The following is a 19,885-nucleotide window of genomic DNA, read 5'->3' as shown; positions in this document are numbered from 1 at the left end:
TCAATAATGTGGACATAATGTCTAAGTGGAGAAAAGGCAAATAATAGAACAGATAGAACAGTCTGGTAAGTTCAGAAAAGTACATCACTTTACTGTAATGTAGCCTTTAAAACCAGGAAAAGACAACACTACATATCATATTACGATATTACGGTATCTAGTCTCATATCACGATATCGATATAATATCGATATATTGCCCAGCCCTAACATACACTATTGTCTGGCATTACTTTTTTTGATGAATTATATAATAGCCATGGTGTAAATGAAGTTGTTTTGAAAAATCGATCCCTGTGTCTGTTTGTTAATCTAGCTGGCTGGAGGTCTTGCCCACCACAAAATGTCGACTGGCTTTTCTGCATGCATGCGCTCGTGTGTGTGTGTGTGTGTGTGTGTGTGTGTTTCAAAACTGAGCATGTATCCGTCATGTTTGCTCCCTTATTTATCATTTGCCTCTTGTCTTTCGTTCTGTCTTTTCTTTCCGTTCCCTGCCTTTCATCACATTGGATTCCCAAATGTAAAATGGCAGCAGCGAGGGAGACGGAGAGGGTGGCGGCGTACATTTTTAATGGAGGGCTTTTATTTTTTAACGAGCCTTCCTTCTCTCTCTCCCCTAATTCAGTTCAATGAGGAGGGAAGACAAGGAGACAGACGGAAGAGAAAAATATAAATAAATTACACGTAAACTGATGTGCTGCTGCTGCTGCGGTAGCTCAGATAGTCACCATAAACTACAGACACGCCCACTTACCCGCCATCCCCTCTGGTTCAAGATATCTCATTGGATGGCTGATAAACCCAATCGTGCAGCCAATAACAATATGGAAGCATCGGTGAAATGATGCGATTTGACTGTCGGCTTGATTTTGTCAGCCACGACTGCGAGCTGCGGTAGAAAAGCTACGGTGAAAGCTACTAAGTAAATCTGGAGTTAAGATTATCTTGACAAAGTGCACATTTGTTTTGTTCAGATGTTTGTCAGAGTTGCCTTCATGGACACCTCGGGCATCTGTGATTTGATTGTTAACTGCTGGGAAAGCATGGCATTCATGAGACGTGTCTGAAAATCAAACCCAGGCAACAAAATAAGACTCGTAATTAAGACGCACATATGGTGGCTGTGAAAAGTATGAAGTGAATATTGTTTACTTGATTTAAAAAAAAAAAAAAAAAAAAAAAAAAGTTAGTAGAGTTGTCTGTTCAGCAGCCAACTCTCAAAAAACAGATGTCAGAGTGTCCTTGAATGCATCAACAGGAGAGTTTTCCAAACAGTTACTGGTAACAACTGTATTAACACAAAATTAAAAAAAATAAAATAAAAACTATTGTTTGTGTTCAAGGACCCTTGAAAATCGGACAGTTGGTTGCTCAACACCAGACCAAAGTAATGATCATTTTCACAACGTTCTGTGAGCCCCCCCCAAGGAGTGTTTTTAACTTCCTGTATCATCCTGAGACCGTAATGTAACCCAAAACATCAGATTAATAAATAAAGAACTGGTTGAAGGTAAGAAATGTTCACTGATTAAAATTAAAATAAAAAAAAATTAGAAAACTGCTAGCTCTAGATACAACATGACAATATAAATAATGCTGCATGACATTGGATATAAATTATTCATGAATGTAGTTTTAATGGACACTGAAAACCTTTATCTACAGATTCTATCACTACGTTTCCTATTGTTTTAAATGTAATTGTTCTTCTCTGCTTGGACACAGACATCTATAAATGTAATTCTGAAAAAACTTATTGATTTTTTTTTTTAAAGTGACAGAGCAAGAGATAGAGGAGGGGCTGAGGAAGGGTCATCTGCAATGTTGTTGATCAGTGGGAAGTGTGTTTGTTTAACATGTGTGTGTGTGTGTGTGTGTGTTGTGTGTGTGTGTGTGTGTGTGTGTGTGTGCATGCTGATTACACAGGAAGACAAGGATAAGAAAGAAGGGAATTTCTGGGTCAAGAGGTTTCTCTCTCTACACTCTAACACAGACAGAAACAAACACACACACACACACACGCACAGATTTGTCATGCAGTTGTAAACAGTAGGGACAAGTCTCTCCTGCTGCAGTAACATGTCTGAGAGAAGAATGAAGAATGAACTCGGTAACTCCGTAAATTGTAATATTTCAGCCCGCATTAGACGGATTTCTGCAATTTCCTCTCGTCATATATGTATTGTCGCAGTCCGAGAAAACAAACCTGTGTAGGTTACAGGAGCAGACGAAAGGAGGAGATGTGATATCAGGCAGGACACATTAAGTGGAATCCAAATGAGGAACCCAAATTTGCGTTCTAATCCGGTCCAATTACACCGACGGTGATCTGTGTTTGTCCTCGCCGTCAATCGCTTTCTGTTTTTGGACTTTAATCCTTTTTTTTTGTATCTAAAAGCATCCATTCCAGAAACGTCTCCGCCGCTAGCCTGACAAGCCAGACCCACATCAAGATGTCGGGTCTGGGAACTCACCATTGGCAGGGCTCAATCCGAGGGGCGGGATAAACGCTTGTCTTTCAAATTCCCTCTGCACTCATAGCCAACCAGAGCAACGCTAGTTGATAGATTCAACTTTTGCCGTATCCGGTCGGCAAAACTCCGAACACATCTTCCTTTTTTAAGAATGACTTCAGTGGTTAACTCCGAGTCTTCCAGAGTCGCGGCCAAAGCCGATTCCAAAAACCACTGTTCACCATTAGCAGCGGCCATCTTCTTTGTTTTCAAGCAGCAGGGAATTCACGCGGAGCCGTCGCAACTCTGCCGCCCTTATGTTAAGCCCGCCCACCGACTCTATACGCGATGTGATTGGCCTGACCAGAATTTGGTTTTTCCAGCTCGCAAGCCAACGGAGAGTTGCTAGATGACCCTGGCTGCAAATTACATTTGCCGCCGCTATGGTGCGTCTAGATTTCTAGGCTACTCCGCCACAGCTTCTGCCATAGATCTAGCTGATGCTCCATCGCTATGACATCTCCCCTCTTCCTGCCCCCTTTAGCTCTGGACGGTGGACTTAAAACGCATCACTTCAGGACTACGGCAGAGTTGTTGATTTGTATGTAAAAGCCTCCACTATAGCTTTAGTTCAGTGATTTCTATTCATGTTAGAAGTTCTGTTCCCGCACAGTGGAAACGTTGACATTTTTTAAAGATTAAAAGATTAATTTTCCTTTCAAAATCGACAAAATGTATTAAAACTAAAGCAAAGGCAATGAAAAAAACTTTTTTTGTTCAATTAAAAAAATTCACTTTTGTGAATGCAATGCATTTCTGGGGATGTGAATAACTACATTATACATTGGATTTTTAAGCTGTAAACAAATTGGCCTGGGATTTACATTGGTCTACCCTAAACACGCTCTTTCTCTCTCTCTCACACAGACACAAAAATGCGCACACACACACACACACACACACACACACACACACACACACACACACGGTGGAACATTCTTCAAACTGAACAGTCCCTCCTCTGTGCAAACTGAACACTTGACAGAAAGCACCTGCTTTAGCGACGTCAAAACGCGTGTACACGCACACACACACACACACACACACACACACACACACACACACACACACACACACACACACACACACACACACAGAGCCCAGTGTTGAGAACTTCCAAGGGAGGAAAAGTACAGCAACATTTTCCAGTGGCGTGTCGTATGTAAGTATTTTTTTTCTTAATTTTCCGTATTATGAGCAGAGTGAAGGACAACAGACTTTTAAACAGAGAAAAATGGAGGGAAGAGGAAGAAAGGTGCGCTGGGAAATACGTCATTTGGAAAAATGTCATTATGAGGTAAACAATTTCTGAGTGAAATGCATCTGGTGTGTGTGGTAATTTGAAATGAAAAAGACACCAGATTTTGATTTAGTCTTCGGTCATGTGGCGTCCGTGCTTTTATGCATGTAAGGAATTAAAAATATTATAAATAAGTAAATTAGTTAGTACCAAACCAGCATAAAATATGTGTATTCATGCATCATATTATTAATTTATAAAATATTTTAAGTTTTGATTAATTTATGATGACTGTTTTTGTGAAAGCAGATATACTACATATTTTTTTACCTATCCTTTATAAAATATATAGTTTTGCACTATATTTTGAAGGTCTTTTCTTTACAGTGATTTGTCAAATTTATAATTTGTAAATTCACTGTTAAAGTATGTAATAGTTGAGTGTGGAGGACATTGGAAATAGGGGTTTGATAGAATAACTAGCGTTTTGCACTGCAAAATGACATCTGTTGATGAAGACTGTAATAAACCATTGCAGCTCCAGTAGGAAGTGGACTTTACTAGCTAGTGCAGTTTTTTGTTTTTAAATATAATTTAAAATAGCTCCATGTAGACATTTCTTTAAAATGTTTGTATTTTTTAAATTATTTTCAAGTTATAGCTCTTTCATTTTTTATACATTCCTATTATTTAGTATCAGAATAAGGTGTATTCAGTTAGTTTAGTCATTTTTGGCACAGTTGGCCCTCCATACTAACAGTGTTGAGAAACATTTTAGCATTGTCATCGCTCGACCGGAGACCCTAAACCACACTGTAAACCTCTGATGTAAATTTGCAGCTAAAATCTCACAGTATCTTACTGTTTTAATGTCATACAGGATCATACTATAAATGGCAATGCATTCTGGGAGAAAACACCCTTCTACTTCCGGTCCATGGGACCTATCTTTCGAAAAAGTATGAACGAGAGTCAATGGAGAGATAATAATAACTTTTTGATCCCGTTTGAATTGAGCCATGGATTACACCGTGCTCCCGGCGGATCACATTTCCCTGCACTACACCTTGAGAACACGGCACAGAGCTGTTTCCCCTCTACTCCTCTGGGTGGAAACTAACTGGTGTTGGTTTTGGGGTTCTATTCTAAGTGAATTCGCGAGATCTCATGGGTCCTCGTGACTACAGCTGTCAGTCATGGCCGCAGCCGTGCCGCAACAAATCCGGGTTGGTTTGTTGTATTTGGATTTCTATGTATGCTGAATTAAAAAAATTAAAGTTAAAGTAATCTGCTGGTATACAGCTGGTTTGGCCTTGACAACGGAAGAAAAAGCCTCGGAACGAAAAAAACGTTTATGGACTATGGGTGTCCATTATACTTTTGTCCATATCATTTTTGAACAGTTTTAGAATGATGTCATAACAGATAGTTTATAATAATAATAACACATTTTATTTAAAAAGGTGCCTTTCTCAGCACTTGGTGTCATACATAAGAAATTGAAAAGCAGCAAAAAATGATTTGTGATTGTACTGAAGCTAAATGGGCGATAGAAGATTTCCGTCAGCTTACAGGAGTGCATTTAGTGACCGAGGGAAGAAGAGATTCAGAGTATTAAAAGGCATTAGTGTGGTTTACAGCGACGCGATGCAGATTACGATCCGTTTCACCTACTTTACGCCGCTTAATGGAGAGAGAGAGAGAGAGAGAGAGAGAGAGAGAGAGAGAGAGAGAGAGAGAGAGACATCTCTCACCCTTGACCTTACCCCTCGTTTCAGAGTCCCCCCTCCAAACTGATTTCTCAACCGTATTAGCATGTCACAACGCCACAACAGAGCAAAAAAGTGCTCTTAATCCTCTTTGTTTTGAGGGATATTTTGTTCGTTTCTATTGTGGATTGAAAGTGTAAGAACACGTGTTAAACATAATGACTGGCTGTAACAATGATTTGAGCACAATGAAAACATAAACCTAATTTGGAAAAAAAAAAGTAAAATGTCGGAAAATGTGTGTATCTATGTATTTGAGTGTGTAGGATGCATTCACGTCTGTGTCTACCACCCTCTCTCTCTCTCTCACTCTCTCACATCAGTCTACCACCTGTTTTCCCAGAGTTATGACCTCAGCCTGCAGGCTTCTCTGCCTAACACTGCCAAACTACATACAGCTGTGAGTGTGTGTGTGTGCATGTGAAGGAGAGAGAGAGAGAAGAGAGAGAGAGAGAGAGAGAGAGAGAGAGAGAATGTGAGTATGTCAAGACAGGAAGATGAAATCAAAAGTGACAAAAAATATGCAACGGAGTAAACATGAAATAAAATGTTTGTCACTACGAGAGAAGACAGGAAAGTGAAGAAAATAACAAAAAAGAGAGGAAGGAGAGAGAGAGCTTTGTGAGAGCTTGAAAAGGAAATAGGTGTTGGGGAGGGAAAAAAGAAAGAAAGTTAAAACAGTGACTGAGAAAGTGAAAGAGAGCGAGACAGTGAATGAGTGCATGAGAAAAACAGAAAAGGCTCAGTGCAAACACAATGGCTTCGTTTTAGACATTACATCACTCCTTCCTCTCACTTCATTTTCCACTCATTTCTTTTTTTTTTAGTGTATCTATTGAGTCTCTTTACTTTTGGTTGAAACTTCCTGTTTACACTGCACGCTCCACCCAGTAAGAGCGTTCGAGTCCTGCAGCGGAGCGGGTTCGAATCCGACCTCCTGTCCCTTTGACGCATGTCATCACATGCCACTGTCACACTGCTCCAAAAAATAATCTAGTTTTTTTTATGCTTTTGTTACCCAACCACCAACAAGTTATTACCGCTAGGTTTACACTTATTTTTGGAATTCATGGACAATAATCCTCAGTTATAGGAAATGATATCTCATTTTTGAGTTAAGAAATTATGAAATATTTAGACTAACATTAGAGGAACGTATATGTTGATGGACAATCAGAGACTTCAGTCAGAATACAGTTTTGAAACAATTAAAAAAAGAAATTTGAAATGCTAAAACTTGAATAAAACATCCAAAATTCAATCAAAGTAGTGATCATGAATTGTACGTAAGAAGAGAGTTGTATGGAATCCATCTAATTTTTGGGTAATTTTTCTATTTAAAAAGAAAAAAGAAAAAAAATATTTCTGATTTTGAAATTTGGAAAACGGGTCAAATTGGACCCGAGACAAAACATGAGGGTTGACACACATCTCAGGATCAACTCTTGTACCAGAACACGGACAACATTTGACAACACTGGAAGGAAAAAGGACACCGTCGTGGGACGGGCTATAAACCACTCTGTGACTGGAAGAGAGCGGTGAAATGCCACATCGTCCCATACAATTAGGAAACGCTCCGGATTCGGCCTCACTTACTCATCTTCCTCACCTTTCAAAGAGGTCATCATTCAATTGCTCAGTGTCCCAATACATATATATATATATATATATATATATATATATATATATATATATATATATATACACATATATATATATTTAACTTTTTCTTACAGTATTTTGTTTTCATCTTTAGATGTAGCAGAATGTAGCAAATTGCATATTGCACATATTGCACATGCACATGTTATAGTTTTACAATAGTATGTAAACAAGTGCAAAATGGAGTGTAAATGCAGAGTACTGCTATCCACTGCTATGAGGCTATAGTGGACCGACCCGTACCTATGGAAAAACCATATTATAGAGCCGCTGTGTTTTCAGTCTTAATGAGTTTGTTTGACTATCGGCCAATAATCCAGTGACTGAATAAACACACACACACACACACACACACACACACGGGTCCTAGTGACAACACAAGGAGCGATTCATGAGCTTCTGTGTGTGTGTTGTTTTTAAAGAGTCCATAGTAAACAGTGTTTTTTAGCACATATCCTTCACTTTATTCTTTTTTTCCCCTCCCCACTGGTTGCATATAAAACCAAGTCAGAAATGTATTTGGAATTCTTTCAAGATTAAACTGAAAGTAGTTTGTCTAAATACTATCCTTAACAAGAAGTTAACTTTGAATGTTTTCTCGGGCTGAACCACAGCACTTCATTAAGATTTGTATCCACATTTGTCCCTGGAGACGTCCAAAGAGCAGAAAAAAAGTGTTTAAAAGCACCTCAGAATGAAACTAAAAAAAGGAGTTTGCAAGTATGTCCCGTACATTTTAAGCACTTTCTTTACCACAAACTTAAGATGACATCATAAATCTAAACAAACTGCTTCCTTCTTTCCACTTTCGTCAAATCTGTATGTACAAGGTTTGAAAAGTGTAAATGTCTTCTGTCAAACTTAACAGCAAAATAAAAAGTGTTTTCTTAGGCTTTAAAAGGTGCCCTGCCACACATGTTTCATTACTTTGTAATGTCTGAAGTTCTACCATGGACTTTTTTGTGGAAAAAAATGCCTTGGTTACCTTGTTTCAAGCCATTCTAGGGTGGTATAGAAAGCCTGCAGGAAGACTCAGCTCGATTTTTGCCAGTTCTCATTAATATTCAACGAGCTAAGCTGCTTGACTCTAATTGGCTAACAGCTAGCCAATGAGAGCCTGGCTATCAGCATCCTTTACCCAGCACAACTGGGTGAACTCATGAATAGTAATGAGCTCAGGCAACACCACGTCAGACTGACCAGCTTTTGTAATTGGTCTGATTTCTCCGCTTATTTCTGTTCAGTGGCTAGAGCTGACAGAGGAGGTAGCAGTTCATTCTCACATTCACCACATAACACACACACACATATGTGGACCTGACATATTTCAAAAATACAGGTAAAAATTGTTTTATGTGAAAGGGCACCTTTAAAGTCTTTAGTGACATTATTAAGATTCCTCAGCCCTAACTAATTCATAAGCGGCACCCTAATAATAAATAAAGCCAACGCAGTGCAAGTGCAAAAACTGAAGTTCCTTGTGTGGCTACTTGAGGCTGGCTCCAACAGCGAGTCAGTCCCCGTAGACCACTATGTTAAAATGCCCAACTTTACAGCAGAATTAAACATTGTGTATCGCCTGGTGCAAAACATGGTTTCGGTCTTCGATAGCTAAGTTCACCCTTCATGACAACTGTACGTGGGTGAATTGTTTTTATAACTCAATGGTTTAAATTATATTAACCCTCCTGTTGTCCTTGGGTCAAATTTAACCCGTTTACAAAAACTTTCTATATCAGAACTATGACAAAAGAACGTTGAAAAAAGTGACAAATGTTGGAAAATTCGCCAGAAAAAATTTTTTTTTCAACGCTGAAAAAAGTGACCAAAACCATCGCCAAAGGTGACAAAAACTTGTTACAAAATTTTAAAAAAAGTGATGAAAACAATTGGAATAAAATCGACAAAAAACTTGTAAAAAAGTGTAGAAAAGGAACAACGGAATGTTGTAGTTTCGACTCAGAAAAACGCAAAGTTGCATGGTCGATGGGCAGACAACACAAGGGTTAAGGCTTAAAGTTCTGCATAACTGAGGGCGTTTCTGCTTTGAGTGACAGGTGGCTGCCGTCACAAGAGGCAAGACAGTAGCCTTCATTCGGCCAGCCTCAGCTTTGACCACGCTCCACCTCTTTGCCCATTTTGAATTAGCTGCCAAGATTGCGATGGCCGGAGCCATCGGGAGTATGGGTGACATCCCGGAGACTACCTACTTGAAAAGCAGACATGTCTTCAATCAATCTAATAGTCTTATTTCTCTAGAATAGTATTTCAATAATTTGGTAAAACTAACATTTGTATGTTGTGCCTTTGCTCGTCTTCATTTTAATTAATTGTCTAAAGGGTTTCCTAATGGGCATTTTTGACTACCAGTTGCAACATTCCACAACAATGTGCAGAATGCACTGTCCCTGTAGCTGTGGTTTAGTCTCCACTAACTAACTCAATTTGCCTCTTTAGCTGCAAAATGTTCCACCAGCTAGTTGACCTGTTGTCTGTCTGCGGCGTGGAGCTATATGCAGGTTGTGTAGAGTATCGGAGCTTGTTTGCAGAAAACATCTGCCTGCTGCTGCTGCTGGAAATGAGAGCGGTGAGACTGAACCAAAACTACAGCTATGTGCTAAAAGAAGCTAAAAGCGTACAGTTGAGGGTTCAGAAGGGGGAAAGACAAAGAGAGAGAGAGAGAGAGAGAGAGAGAGAGATAGACAGCTGGACAGATATGCGTGAGAAGAACATAATCTCTGTGGGAGCCACACACACACACACACACACACACACACACACACACACACACACACACACACACAGATACAAAGCTCCTGAACCACTGTAGTGAGAACAGTGCTAGTGCTGGTGTCTCCTAGAGCAGTGTTTACCCCTAGGGGTACTTTGGAGGACTGCAGGGGGGTACGTAAGATCTTTGGAAAATCTTTATTTAAAATATATCATTCATGCATAATTCCTAAAATGTTTATACACTATGATAATGAGTGCATTTAGTGATACATTCTAAGTATTTAAGTGTTTTTTTTAAGTTACAATATCATTCTAAATCAGCCACTTATGGCGGAGCGCTGTGTTGTGCCTCTTTATATAGCTAGGCATTTAGTTGCTACCGACTACTTGAATAAAAAGATATTTCGATGGGGGTACATTATTGAAATAAGTTTGAGAACCACTGTGCTAGAGGCTGCACTGTTCATTACAGCAACAACAACAAAAACAACAACAACAACTGTTGGACAGAACAAAAGTCAAAATGTCCCTTCTGAAGCCCAACGGGTGACGTGGAGGGCGTTGAAAAGGTTGCGACAGAGTGCAGAATATCATGTTGTGTGTTAATTTGCAGCAGTAACATCTGGTGCATGTGTTTGTGCGCATGCATGTGAATATGCACAAACGCATAGCACAAATAAACAAAGCAGGTCTGCCTGAACATGTTCAGGCATCCGAATGTGTTTATACTGGCAGTGTTTTATAATTCTCTCTCTCTCTCTCTCTCTCACAGCTCCTTATGTCACACAGCTGTTTGCTTCTTTATATTTACGGTTTCAAGTTATCCAAAATGAAATATGGAAAACATTACTGCTGTCTGTCTGACTTCATATTTTCAATTAAACCTCCTCCTCTCTCCTGTTATGTTCCTCCTTTTTAACTTCATCTGTTTTAACCTCTGTCAATATAATAGTACGTTAACTTTTATTTGACCACTTGTGGGACTGTCCTTTTTTTTTCTCTTCACACTGTGATCCTGTGACAGTAAGTACAGTAGAACTGGTTGTTTTGACTCACCACTTCATGTTCCCCAGCTGTGTGAAGACCTAACTCACTTGTCGGTTTAATTCCACTTCAAAAGGGCAATTCAAGAAAGTCAGATCATCGACTTTCTTTTTGCCAAGACAAATAATCTTGTCAAGCAACACATGCAAGCTCATTATGCTTCTCTCAGTGTAACTGGCCTCAATTTCCCTATGTTAGATATGCGACCCATTTTTAAGCCAAAACCTTTCCTGGAAAGAGCCACATCACAAAAAAAAAAAAAAAAAAAAAAAAAAACATGATTGTATTAAAGGTTCCATGGCATGAACATTTTACTTTATGAGGTTTTTTAACATTAATATGCGTTCCCCCAGCCTGCCTATGGTCCCCCAGTGGCTAGAAATGGTGATAGGTGTAATCCGAGCCCTGGGTATCCTGCTCAGATGGACCGATCTGGAATCTTCCCTTTATGACGTCATAAGGAGCAAGGTTACCTCCCCTTTCTCGGCTTTGCCTTCCCAGAGAATTTGGCCCACCCATGAGAGAGAGACATCATGGCTTTCAAACGAGCAAAGTGGCAGTTGGTCAAGGCCACACCCCCACCCTCCACCTTGCCCCTCCTCTCTCTCCTCCTCAATAGCTACAGACACAGAAATGGCACATCCTAAGGAAATCTCATTGTGGGACTGGCACTAGTGACTGTAATTCTGCACCAAGGCTGAATTTTGGGAAAGAGACTTCAGATACAGTATTAGGGGACCACTAAGGTCTATATAAAAGAGACTTCAGATACAGTATTAGGGGACCACTAAGGTCTATATAAAAGAGACTTCAGATACAGTATTAGGGGACCACTAAGGTCTATATAAAAGAGACTTCAGATACAGTTTTAGGGGACCGCTAAGGTCTATATAAAAGAGACTTCAGATACAGTATTAGGGGACCACTAAGGTCTATATAAAAACATCCAAAGAGCTCCATGTCATGGGACCTTTCATAATTCCTGTCTTTTTAACTCATACATTGAGTTGAATTAAAAGGCAAATAAGCATGGTTCAAGAACTTTTATCTCGCTTCTCTTTATTTTGATCTTCATCTTTCATTAGACGTATGGTCTGATAGTGTTTCCTAGAGGTCTGAGTCTTAACTTATTTTTGCTTGGAGAATGGGATTTTTGCAGTGCCAACAGCAATTCATTTCATTTAATAATGTGTGTCAAGATCCGAACAAATCAACTTGATCAGTAGCACTAATCATCTCCTTGTCCATCTTATTAAACCACATGAACAATCTTGAATACAAGTAAATAATCCCTGTCATTTTATTTACTTTGCCTTTTCATATTTTGTTGCCAGCCTGACTCACTTTTAAAAAGATATTAAGACTGAATATGAGCCCAGATGACATATTGAGTTTGACATATTTGCATTGTATTAAGTGTTTTTTTAACAAATAGCTCAATATGAAGAGACTTTAGACATTCAGTGCTACAATATCTTAACAATAACATGTTTTCAGTAAAAGGCTTAATGCAGATTATATCCCAATGTTTCAGATTTTGGCACTCTATCAGCTTAGATGTGCATGGATTTCCCTTTTATTTTAAAAGCTAGAACTTTTCACTATCAACACTGAGGACCATATTTAGAGGGATTAATGGGACTTCTGTCCTCACCCTTACACTAATTTCTGCAGGTTTTATACACGGCAATGATTTTTAGTGGGCTATATTTATCTCTTTATTTACTTCTGTAATGTAACCTTTGTAAAGTCACTTTTTAGGAAATGTATTGTCTGTTTTGTTCGTATTGCCGTCTTGGCCATGTACTGTTTGTAATGTCCTGTCTCTCTTGTATTCTTGTATTCTTGGTGAAGGCGAAGAACATTTTTCACATCTGTGGACAATAAAGTTTTTCGTATTTGTATAAAAACATGCTCTGAGGTCCTACCATGAGGGAGTGTCTGTTGGCCGACAGCAGTCCCGTCCCGTACCCGCTGCTCAGAGCGCCCATGGCGCCGTTGTGCGTGTGTGCGGCCCCGATGAGGTTGTGCATTTCGCCGTGCCCGCTGGCCATACCCGTCGACGGTCCCACCGCGTGGCTCCGCAGTACGTGGATGGCATCGTCCAAACGCTCCAGGCGGTCCTCGATACGACTTTGCTGCAGAGTGACGGGACACAGAAAGAATGAGAAACCCGCTGAGGTGTTCTTACTTATTTCCGAGGATCTTCTAATTCTGATCTGGTAATAGTCGCATTAACGTTACTAACCATATTACAACAAGCTAGTTCAGCGTAGCATGCCTGACTGGAGTTTTCTAAATGAGATGAGATGGGTCCAACGAAACGTTCGGTTTGTGATGCGTACCTAATTGAAAGCCTCGTACCGAATGGTTCAATACAAATATGTGTATTGTTACACCCCTAATATATATATTGGACAAGTACACAATGTGGATGGATGGATGGATGGAAGATGGATGGATGGATGACTGGAAGATAGATAGATAGATAGATAGATGATGGATGCTAGATGGATGGAGGGATGGATGGATGGATGGAAGATAGATAGATAGATAGATGATGGATGCTAGATGGATGGAGGGATGGATGGATGGAAGATAGATAGATGGATGGATGGATGGATGGATGATGGATGGATGACAGATAAACAACCCACTAACAAACCAACTAACAGACAAAACGAGCCTCCTCGGCATAGATAACAAACTGACCCTATTGTCGTCCAATGTGCTTCCAACTTAGCATTTCAGCCATCATTTCTGCCTTTCTGACCTTTGCTGCATGTCTAGTATTGACCTCTGCCTGTTTGACCACAGATAAAACTGAATGTTAAATGTTTCTAAATAACCCGGAATTGTCTCGGTGGCATGATGAGAGCTGGTCATTTCTCTAAATTCTCAGGAAAGGTGCTTCAATGCTTACTTTTTTATCTCATTTAGCATAGGATACACCGGACCATCCTTTATCAAAGCAAGGGAGATATTGCCGTCTCAAAATGAGAATGAAGAATGAAAATTTTTCAAGAATGAAATCCCCCTTCCAGTACCATGGATATAGTGCCACTCGGCCAGCCATACCAAAACACTTATTTATGAACTTCAATATCCAACAAAAAATAATCTCAGAATGAAATAGCATAGCGTGGTGTCAACATGAAACACAGCAGAGTTCACTTCGCGGCGGGAAAAAAATATGTTACCCAGAAATGCTTGTTCGTTCCTTGGGAGTGTTTTGATCCAAACCTTTTCCCTTAACCAATCGTTTTAGTGCCTAACTTAACTGCCACTACCACGGCCCCTGGAAGATAGATAGATAGATAGATGGATGGATGGATGGATGATGGATGGATGGAAGATAGATAGATGGATAGATAGATGGATGGATGGAAGATAGATGGATGGATGGATGGATGGAAGATAGATAGATAGATAGATAGATAGATAGATAGATGGAAGATAGATAGATAGATGGATGGAAGATAGATGGATGGATGGAGGGATGGATGGATGGAAGATAGATAGAGGGATGGAAGATAGATAGATAGATAGAGATAGATAGATAGATAGATGGATGGAAGATAGATAGATAGATAGATAGATAGATAGATAGATAGATAGATAGATAGATGGATGGAAGATAGATGGATGGATGATGGAGGGATGGGAAGATAGATAGATAGATAGATAGATAGATGGAAGATAGATAGATAGATGGATGGATAGATAGATAGATAGATACTGTAGATAGATGGAAGATAGATAGATGGAAGATAGATGGATGGATGGAGGGATGGATGGATGGAAGGAAGATAGATAGATAGATAGATAGATAGAGGGATGGAAGATAGATGGATGGATGGAGGGATGGATGGATGGAAGATAGATAGATAGATAGATAGAGGGATGGAAGATAGATAGATAGATAGATAGATAGAGGGATGGAAGATAGATAGATAGATAGATAGATAGATAGATGGATGGATGGATAGATAGATAGATAGATAGATAGATGGAAGATAGATGGATGGATGGAGGGATGGATGGAAGATAGATAGATAGATAGAGGGATAGAAGATAGATAGATAGATAGATAGATAGATGGATGGATGGAAGATAGATGGAAGGATGGAGGGATGGATGGAAGATAGATAGATAGATAGATAGATAGAGGGATGGAAGATAGATAGATAGATAGATAGATAGATAGATAGATAGATAGATAGATAGATAGATGGATGGATGGTTGTGTGTGTGAGTGCGTACGTACCAGAGAGTGCAACGGAGCCTCATAGTTTGGCGAAGACGCTCCCTGTCCGCCGTTCCTCGACCACACAGCTGAACTGGCAGCTAGGAGAGAGGAGATAAGGAGACGTCATCAGGAGAGGAGATGGGGAACAAGCAGATGACAGTGGGAGATTACAAGCAAGGACGCATGACAGGATTCAGAGAACAGGGAGACGTGAGTATTTCGTGTTTTCGTTTAGTTCAAACGGGCATCCCTTCATCTGCATGTATGTTATGTGATTGACTGCCGACCTGCCCAGGGTGTATCCCGCCTCTCACCTAATGCAAGCTGGGATACACTCCAACCCATCTGTGAACCCTGCACAGTGTACAAGTGTGTACAGAAAATGGATGGATGTCTATGTGTGGATTAGAGCCCAAACCTCTTCTCCTTTGATATGTCGCAAAAAAAAGAAACCACTCAGTGTAGCCCCACATGGCAGACAAAGCATCTTTACACACTAGGAGCGTTTCATTGTATCCACTCGTGGTGCTCGGACATAATAAACCGAGAGATGAGGAAGAAAAGACTAAACAAACCAACTCATATCTCATAGCAGAAATGCTAATATCAGGCTTTTGTCTTTGAAAAGGTACAAGTGGTTGATTAGCATGGCCCCTTTGCAGAATAAACAAGCTTTGTGTCTCTGTTCTTTTCTGCTTTTGTGTTTGCCGTCGCTCTGAAGGGTCCTATCTGAATCGACAGGTCCCATTAGCTGGTAGACAGGCACAGCGACTGAGTGTTGACGGGCTGGTATATGGAGGCCTTTCAATAGCGTTTGGGTTTCAAATGTGAGACAAAATTGAAAGCACCTGTTTCAACCATATCACTACAAACACATGTTGTAGCCGGCCGTGCAGATAGATTGGGTTTTATTTGTCCACATTTTGTGTCTTTCATTCACCACCACAATACCAGGTGGTGAATGGAAACCACATATATTTGATACACTCCTAAGTAGAGCTAGCCTGGCTCCGCCCTCCTACGTACTTTCGCTCAATTTTCATTTTCCTTCAGTATACCGTCTGGGTCTGCGGAATATTCTTGGGTTTTCTCCGGTCAAATCTTTACCGGTCCAATCAGCGAACAGAGGGAGCGGCTGAGAACGATGACGTTGAGGTCGTGCGCTAGTTTGAGTTGTAGTTCCGTAATGGCGGCGGAGAAAGATGCTAACATGCTAGGCAGCCGTGAACATCATAGCAAGAGTTTGTCGCATTAGCTCTCCGACTGTTTCGTGATGCCCCTATCCAGTCTGGTGAAAGTCAAGGCATTCGGATGCCTGAACATGTTCAGGCAGACCTGCTTTGTTTATTTGTGCTATGCGTTTGTGCATATTCACATGCATGCGCACAAACACATGCACCAGAAAGTCTTCATGTTGCTGTACAATAGTTAGTTGCTCCTCCTTTCTCATGTAATCTTCTGTTTCCTTGTGTTTTCCTCATGATTCCTATCCATTCACCTTTTTCTCTTCTCATGCCTTCATCACCATATCCCAGCTCTCTTTCTCTTTTCTCCTCTCGTCGCTTGTTTTCTTTGCTTGTTTCCAGAGGTGGAAAGTAACGAAATACATTTACTCACGTTGCTGTATTGAGTAGTTTTGTTGTGGATTTTGTATTTTTCAAGTCGTTTTTAAAATCGGTAATTTAAAATGTACTTGATTACGTTTTGAGTGAAGTATTGTATTTTGCTACATTACAAATCCCATCCGTCACTGAGTAAAAAAAAAAAATCCTGCCCGGATCCACTACAGTGAGGAATGATCAGCTATGCTAGCTGAAACATCGAATTCTGCCGCCCTAAATCCCTGGCCACATTTGAAAGACTGTTTTTCATTCAAATTCAAGAGGGCCAATAGTGTCATCATGCAATGCCAGATGTGCCTGCCAGAGGTGACTGACTTGGCAGCATTCAATAACTCCACATCTAGTCTGCAGAAGCACATTTTGGTAAGTATTTGTGCATTGGTACTTCAAACGAAGTTGTCATGATTAATAGCAAATTGCCAGTTAGCAAAACAACATGTTTTGTGGCATTGCTAATTTTTGTCTAGCACTAGCAACCCGTAGGACAACGTACAGTATGTAGGACACTGGCTAAATCCCTTCTTTTTTTTATGTAACTAAGTAACTTTTATTTACAAGTACAGTTTAAATTAACTATTTATTACTTTTACTTGAGTAATTTTTAAGATAGGTTTTTTCACTTGTAATATTTCATCAAAGTATTGGAACTTTTACTTGAGTACAATATTTTATTACTTTTTCCACCTCGGCTTGTTTCCTATCCTCATCTTTTATTAGCCTTTCACTATATTCACTCCTCCTCATCTTTTATTAGCCTTTCACTATATTCACTCCTTATGTTGGTCCTCCTTTTCCTACTTTTCTCTCCCTTTTGTTTCCTCTCCTCTCCTTTAATAGTGCCCGAGCACCGGGATCGTCGGGGGCGAAGGCCCTAATGAAATCACATTTCAGAGGGCCTATGAAAAAGAGAATGCGTGTACATTTGCAAATACATCAGAACCGGTGAAAATTTTATATTTTATGGGTCTCAGGCATAGACTGTTAATATTAATGGACAACGCATCTGGTTCAGTGAAGTGCTGCAAATGCGGAAGTGCTTTAAAGCTGCATTCTATCTGAACTCCAGCAGGGGGCGACACGTGCGGTTGCAAAAGGAGGTCGGTTTCTGTAGAAGTCTATGAGAAAGTGACCCACTTCTCACTTGATTTATTACCTCAGTAAACATTTTCATAATGACTTTATGGTCTCAATTGCTAATTTTAAGTCTTTTGCAACACAGAATGATGTTCATTTTTTAAAATTTTTAATTATGGATTTTAAAATGTGTTTTAAGCGTTGTTCTTTGACGCACCTCCTACAGATTTAACCCGATTGACTTCAAAATTGGTCAGTACAATATAAAGACCTTGCCGAAGCTTTTGGGCTTTCATTCAACGGTGTGGGGGCAAGGGGGCAAATCTTCACGTTACGCCGCGAAACAGGAAGTGGTTGCAATACATTGTATCCATTGCCCACCCCCCCCGCACTCTGCGCACTGTTCGATTATTGTGCAAATGCAGGGCCATGTTGACCGGCGTCCCGCCAATGTGAGGGGCCCGTTCATCGTCGCTTGCAGCTTTAATGATCTCCTTTTCTCATTCCTCCTCTCCTCTCCTCCTTTATTCCCTTTTCTTACCCTTCCATGCTTGTTCTGCTCCTCTTTTCTCCTCTTAAGTCCCGTCTGCCCTCATCGCTGATCTCTCCTTTGTAACTCTGATCTCATCTCATTAGCTTGTGTTTCTCCCGTTTTTTTTTTTAATTGTCTTCCCATTTTGTCTCATAGTCTCTTCTCGCCCCTCTCCTTTATTCATATTACATGCTCATTTCCATATGCTAATTAATGAATAATCACCTGGGTACATTCATGTGCAAATACAAATATATGTATTAAACGCCAGGGTAAATTGTTCCAAGTCCAACACGGTAAAACACCCTCACAGAATTAGCCTTGGATATCAATTTGCATGTAGTTTGCTTTAATAGGCTTCATTTCTAATTTGTAAAAAGCGGAGTAACTCTGACACAATGATAAACACCAATTATGGTTTAGCCGGCAATATCCGACGCAGCTATAATGACGAGGAGGAGGAGAAGGAAGAGGGGAGGGGAGGGGGCTCGTGTTTGCAGAGCCGGCAGGTTTGTGAACAATTTGTGGAAGTGGTGCTCGTAATTAAAGCTATCAGTCACGAGGCGCGGCACAGAAATATCTAACGGTGTGTGTACCCGCGGCAATTAAGAGACAAATTCGACACAACTATTATTAGGAAAAGTCATTTTTCATTTTAAGGAGCAGTGAGAGTTTTCAACATCAGCTGTGAGGAGGAGTCATTGGTGGAAATAAGAGGAAGAGTTTGGAGAGGAAACAAAGCAATCATGAATGTGTTTTTTATGGGCTTATATCACGCCAAGTGAAATCCCTAAGTAAGAAATCCCTTGAAATGATTCAATAAAACTAGCTTTATAGCTTTGGTTAAATGTGTACTTTTTAGTTTGTCTAAATACCTTTACTCTTCTCTTCTTCCCAGAGCTGCATTTAAGCCATTTAAAAAAGTTCCAGTCAAGTCTTGAGTAATTTAAATCAGGTTTAAGTTGATTCTAAACTAATTTCTTGAAACAAGTTCAATTTTGAGTCTCTAGTCATTTCAAACAAGTCCAAGTCAAGTCTCAAGTCATGTGAAAGAAGTCAAGTCTTAAGTGATGTTAAACAAATCCACATCAAGTCTCAAGTCATGTTAAATAAGTCCAAGTCAAGTCTCAAGTCATTTCAAACAAGTCCAAGTCAAGTCTCAAGTCATGTGAAACAAGTCCAAGTCAAGTCTTAAATCACGTGAAACAAGTCCAAGTCAAGTCTTAAGTCACGTGAAACAAGTCCAAGTCAAGTCTTAAGTCATGTTAAACAAGTCCAAGTCAAGTTTCAAGTCATGTGAAACAAGTCAAGTCTGAAGTCATGTTAAACAAGTCCACATCAAGTCTCAAGTCATTTCAAACAAGTCCAAGTCAAGTCTTAAATCACGTGAAACAAGTCCAAGTCAAGTCTTAAGTCATGTTAAACAAGTCTCAAGTCAAGTCTTA

At 39.9% G+C, this 19,885-nt stretch overlaps 1 protein-coding gene across 5 annotated transcripts in view; it reads right to left on the bottom strand.

Annotated features, from left to right (window-relative positions):
• The window catches only part of tcf4 (transcription factor 4), a 302,082-nt gene that overhangs the window by 18,981 nt on the left and 263,216 nt on the right, over nucleotides 1–19,885 (bottom strand). For all 5 annotated transcript variants that reach the window (XM_028601084.1, XM_028601086.1, XM_028601085.1 and 2 more), the window contains 2 exons: nucleotides 15,231–15,310; nucleotides 12,892–13,101 (listed from right to left, as the gene is read on the bottom strand). In XM_028601084.1, the coding sequence (XP_028456885.1) occupies nucleotides 12,892–13,101; nucleotides 15,231–15,310 (290 nt within the window). The remainder of the gene's footprint in view (nucleotides 1–12,891; nucleotides 13,102–15,230; nucleotides 15,311–19,885) is intronic.

This window comes from Perca flavescens, chromosome 16, assembly GCF_004354835.1.
Source record: "Perca flavescens isolate YP-PL-M2 chromosome 16, PFLA_1.0, whole genome shotgun sequence".
Classification (NCBI taxonomy): domain Eukaryota; kingdom Metazoa; phylum Chordata; class Actinopteri; order Perciformes; family Percidae; genus Perca; species Perca flavescens.
The sequence above is the reverse complement of the archived record's forward strand: the minus strand, read 5'-3'. Positions and strand labels throughout refer to the sequence as shown.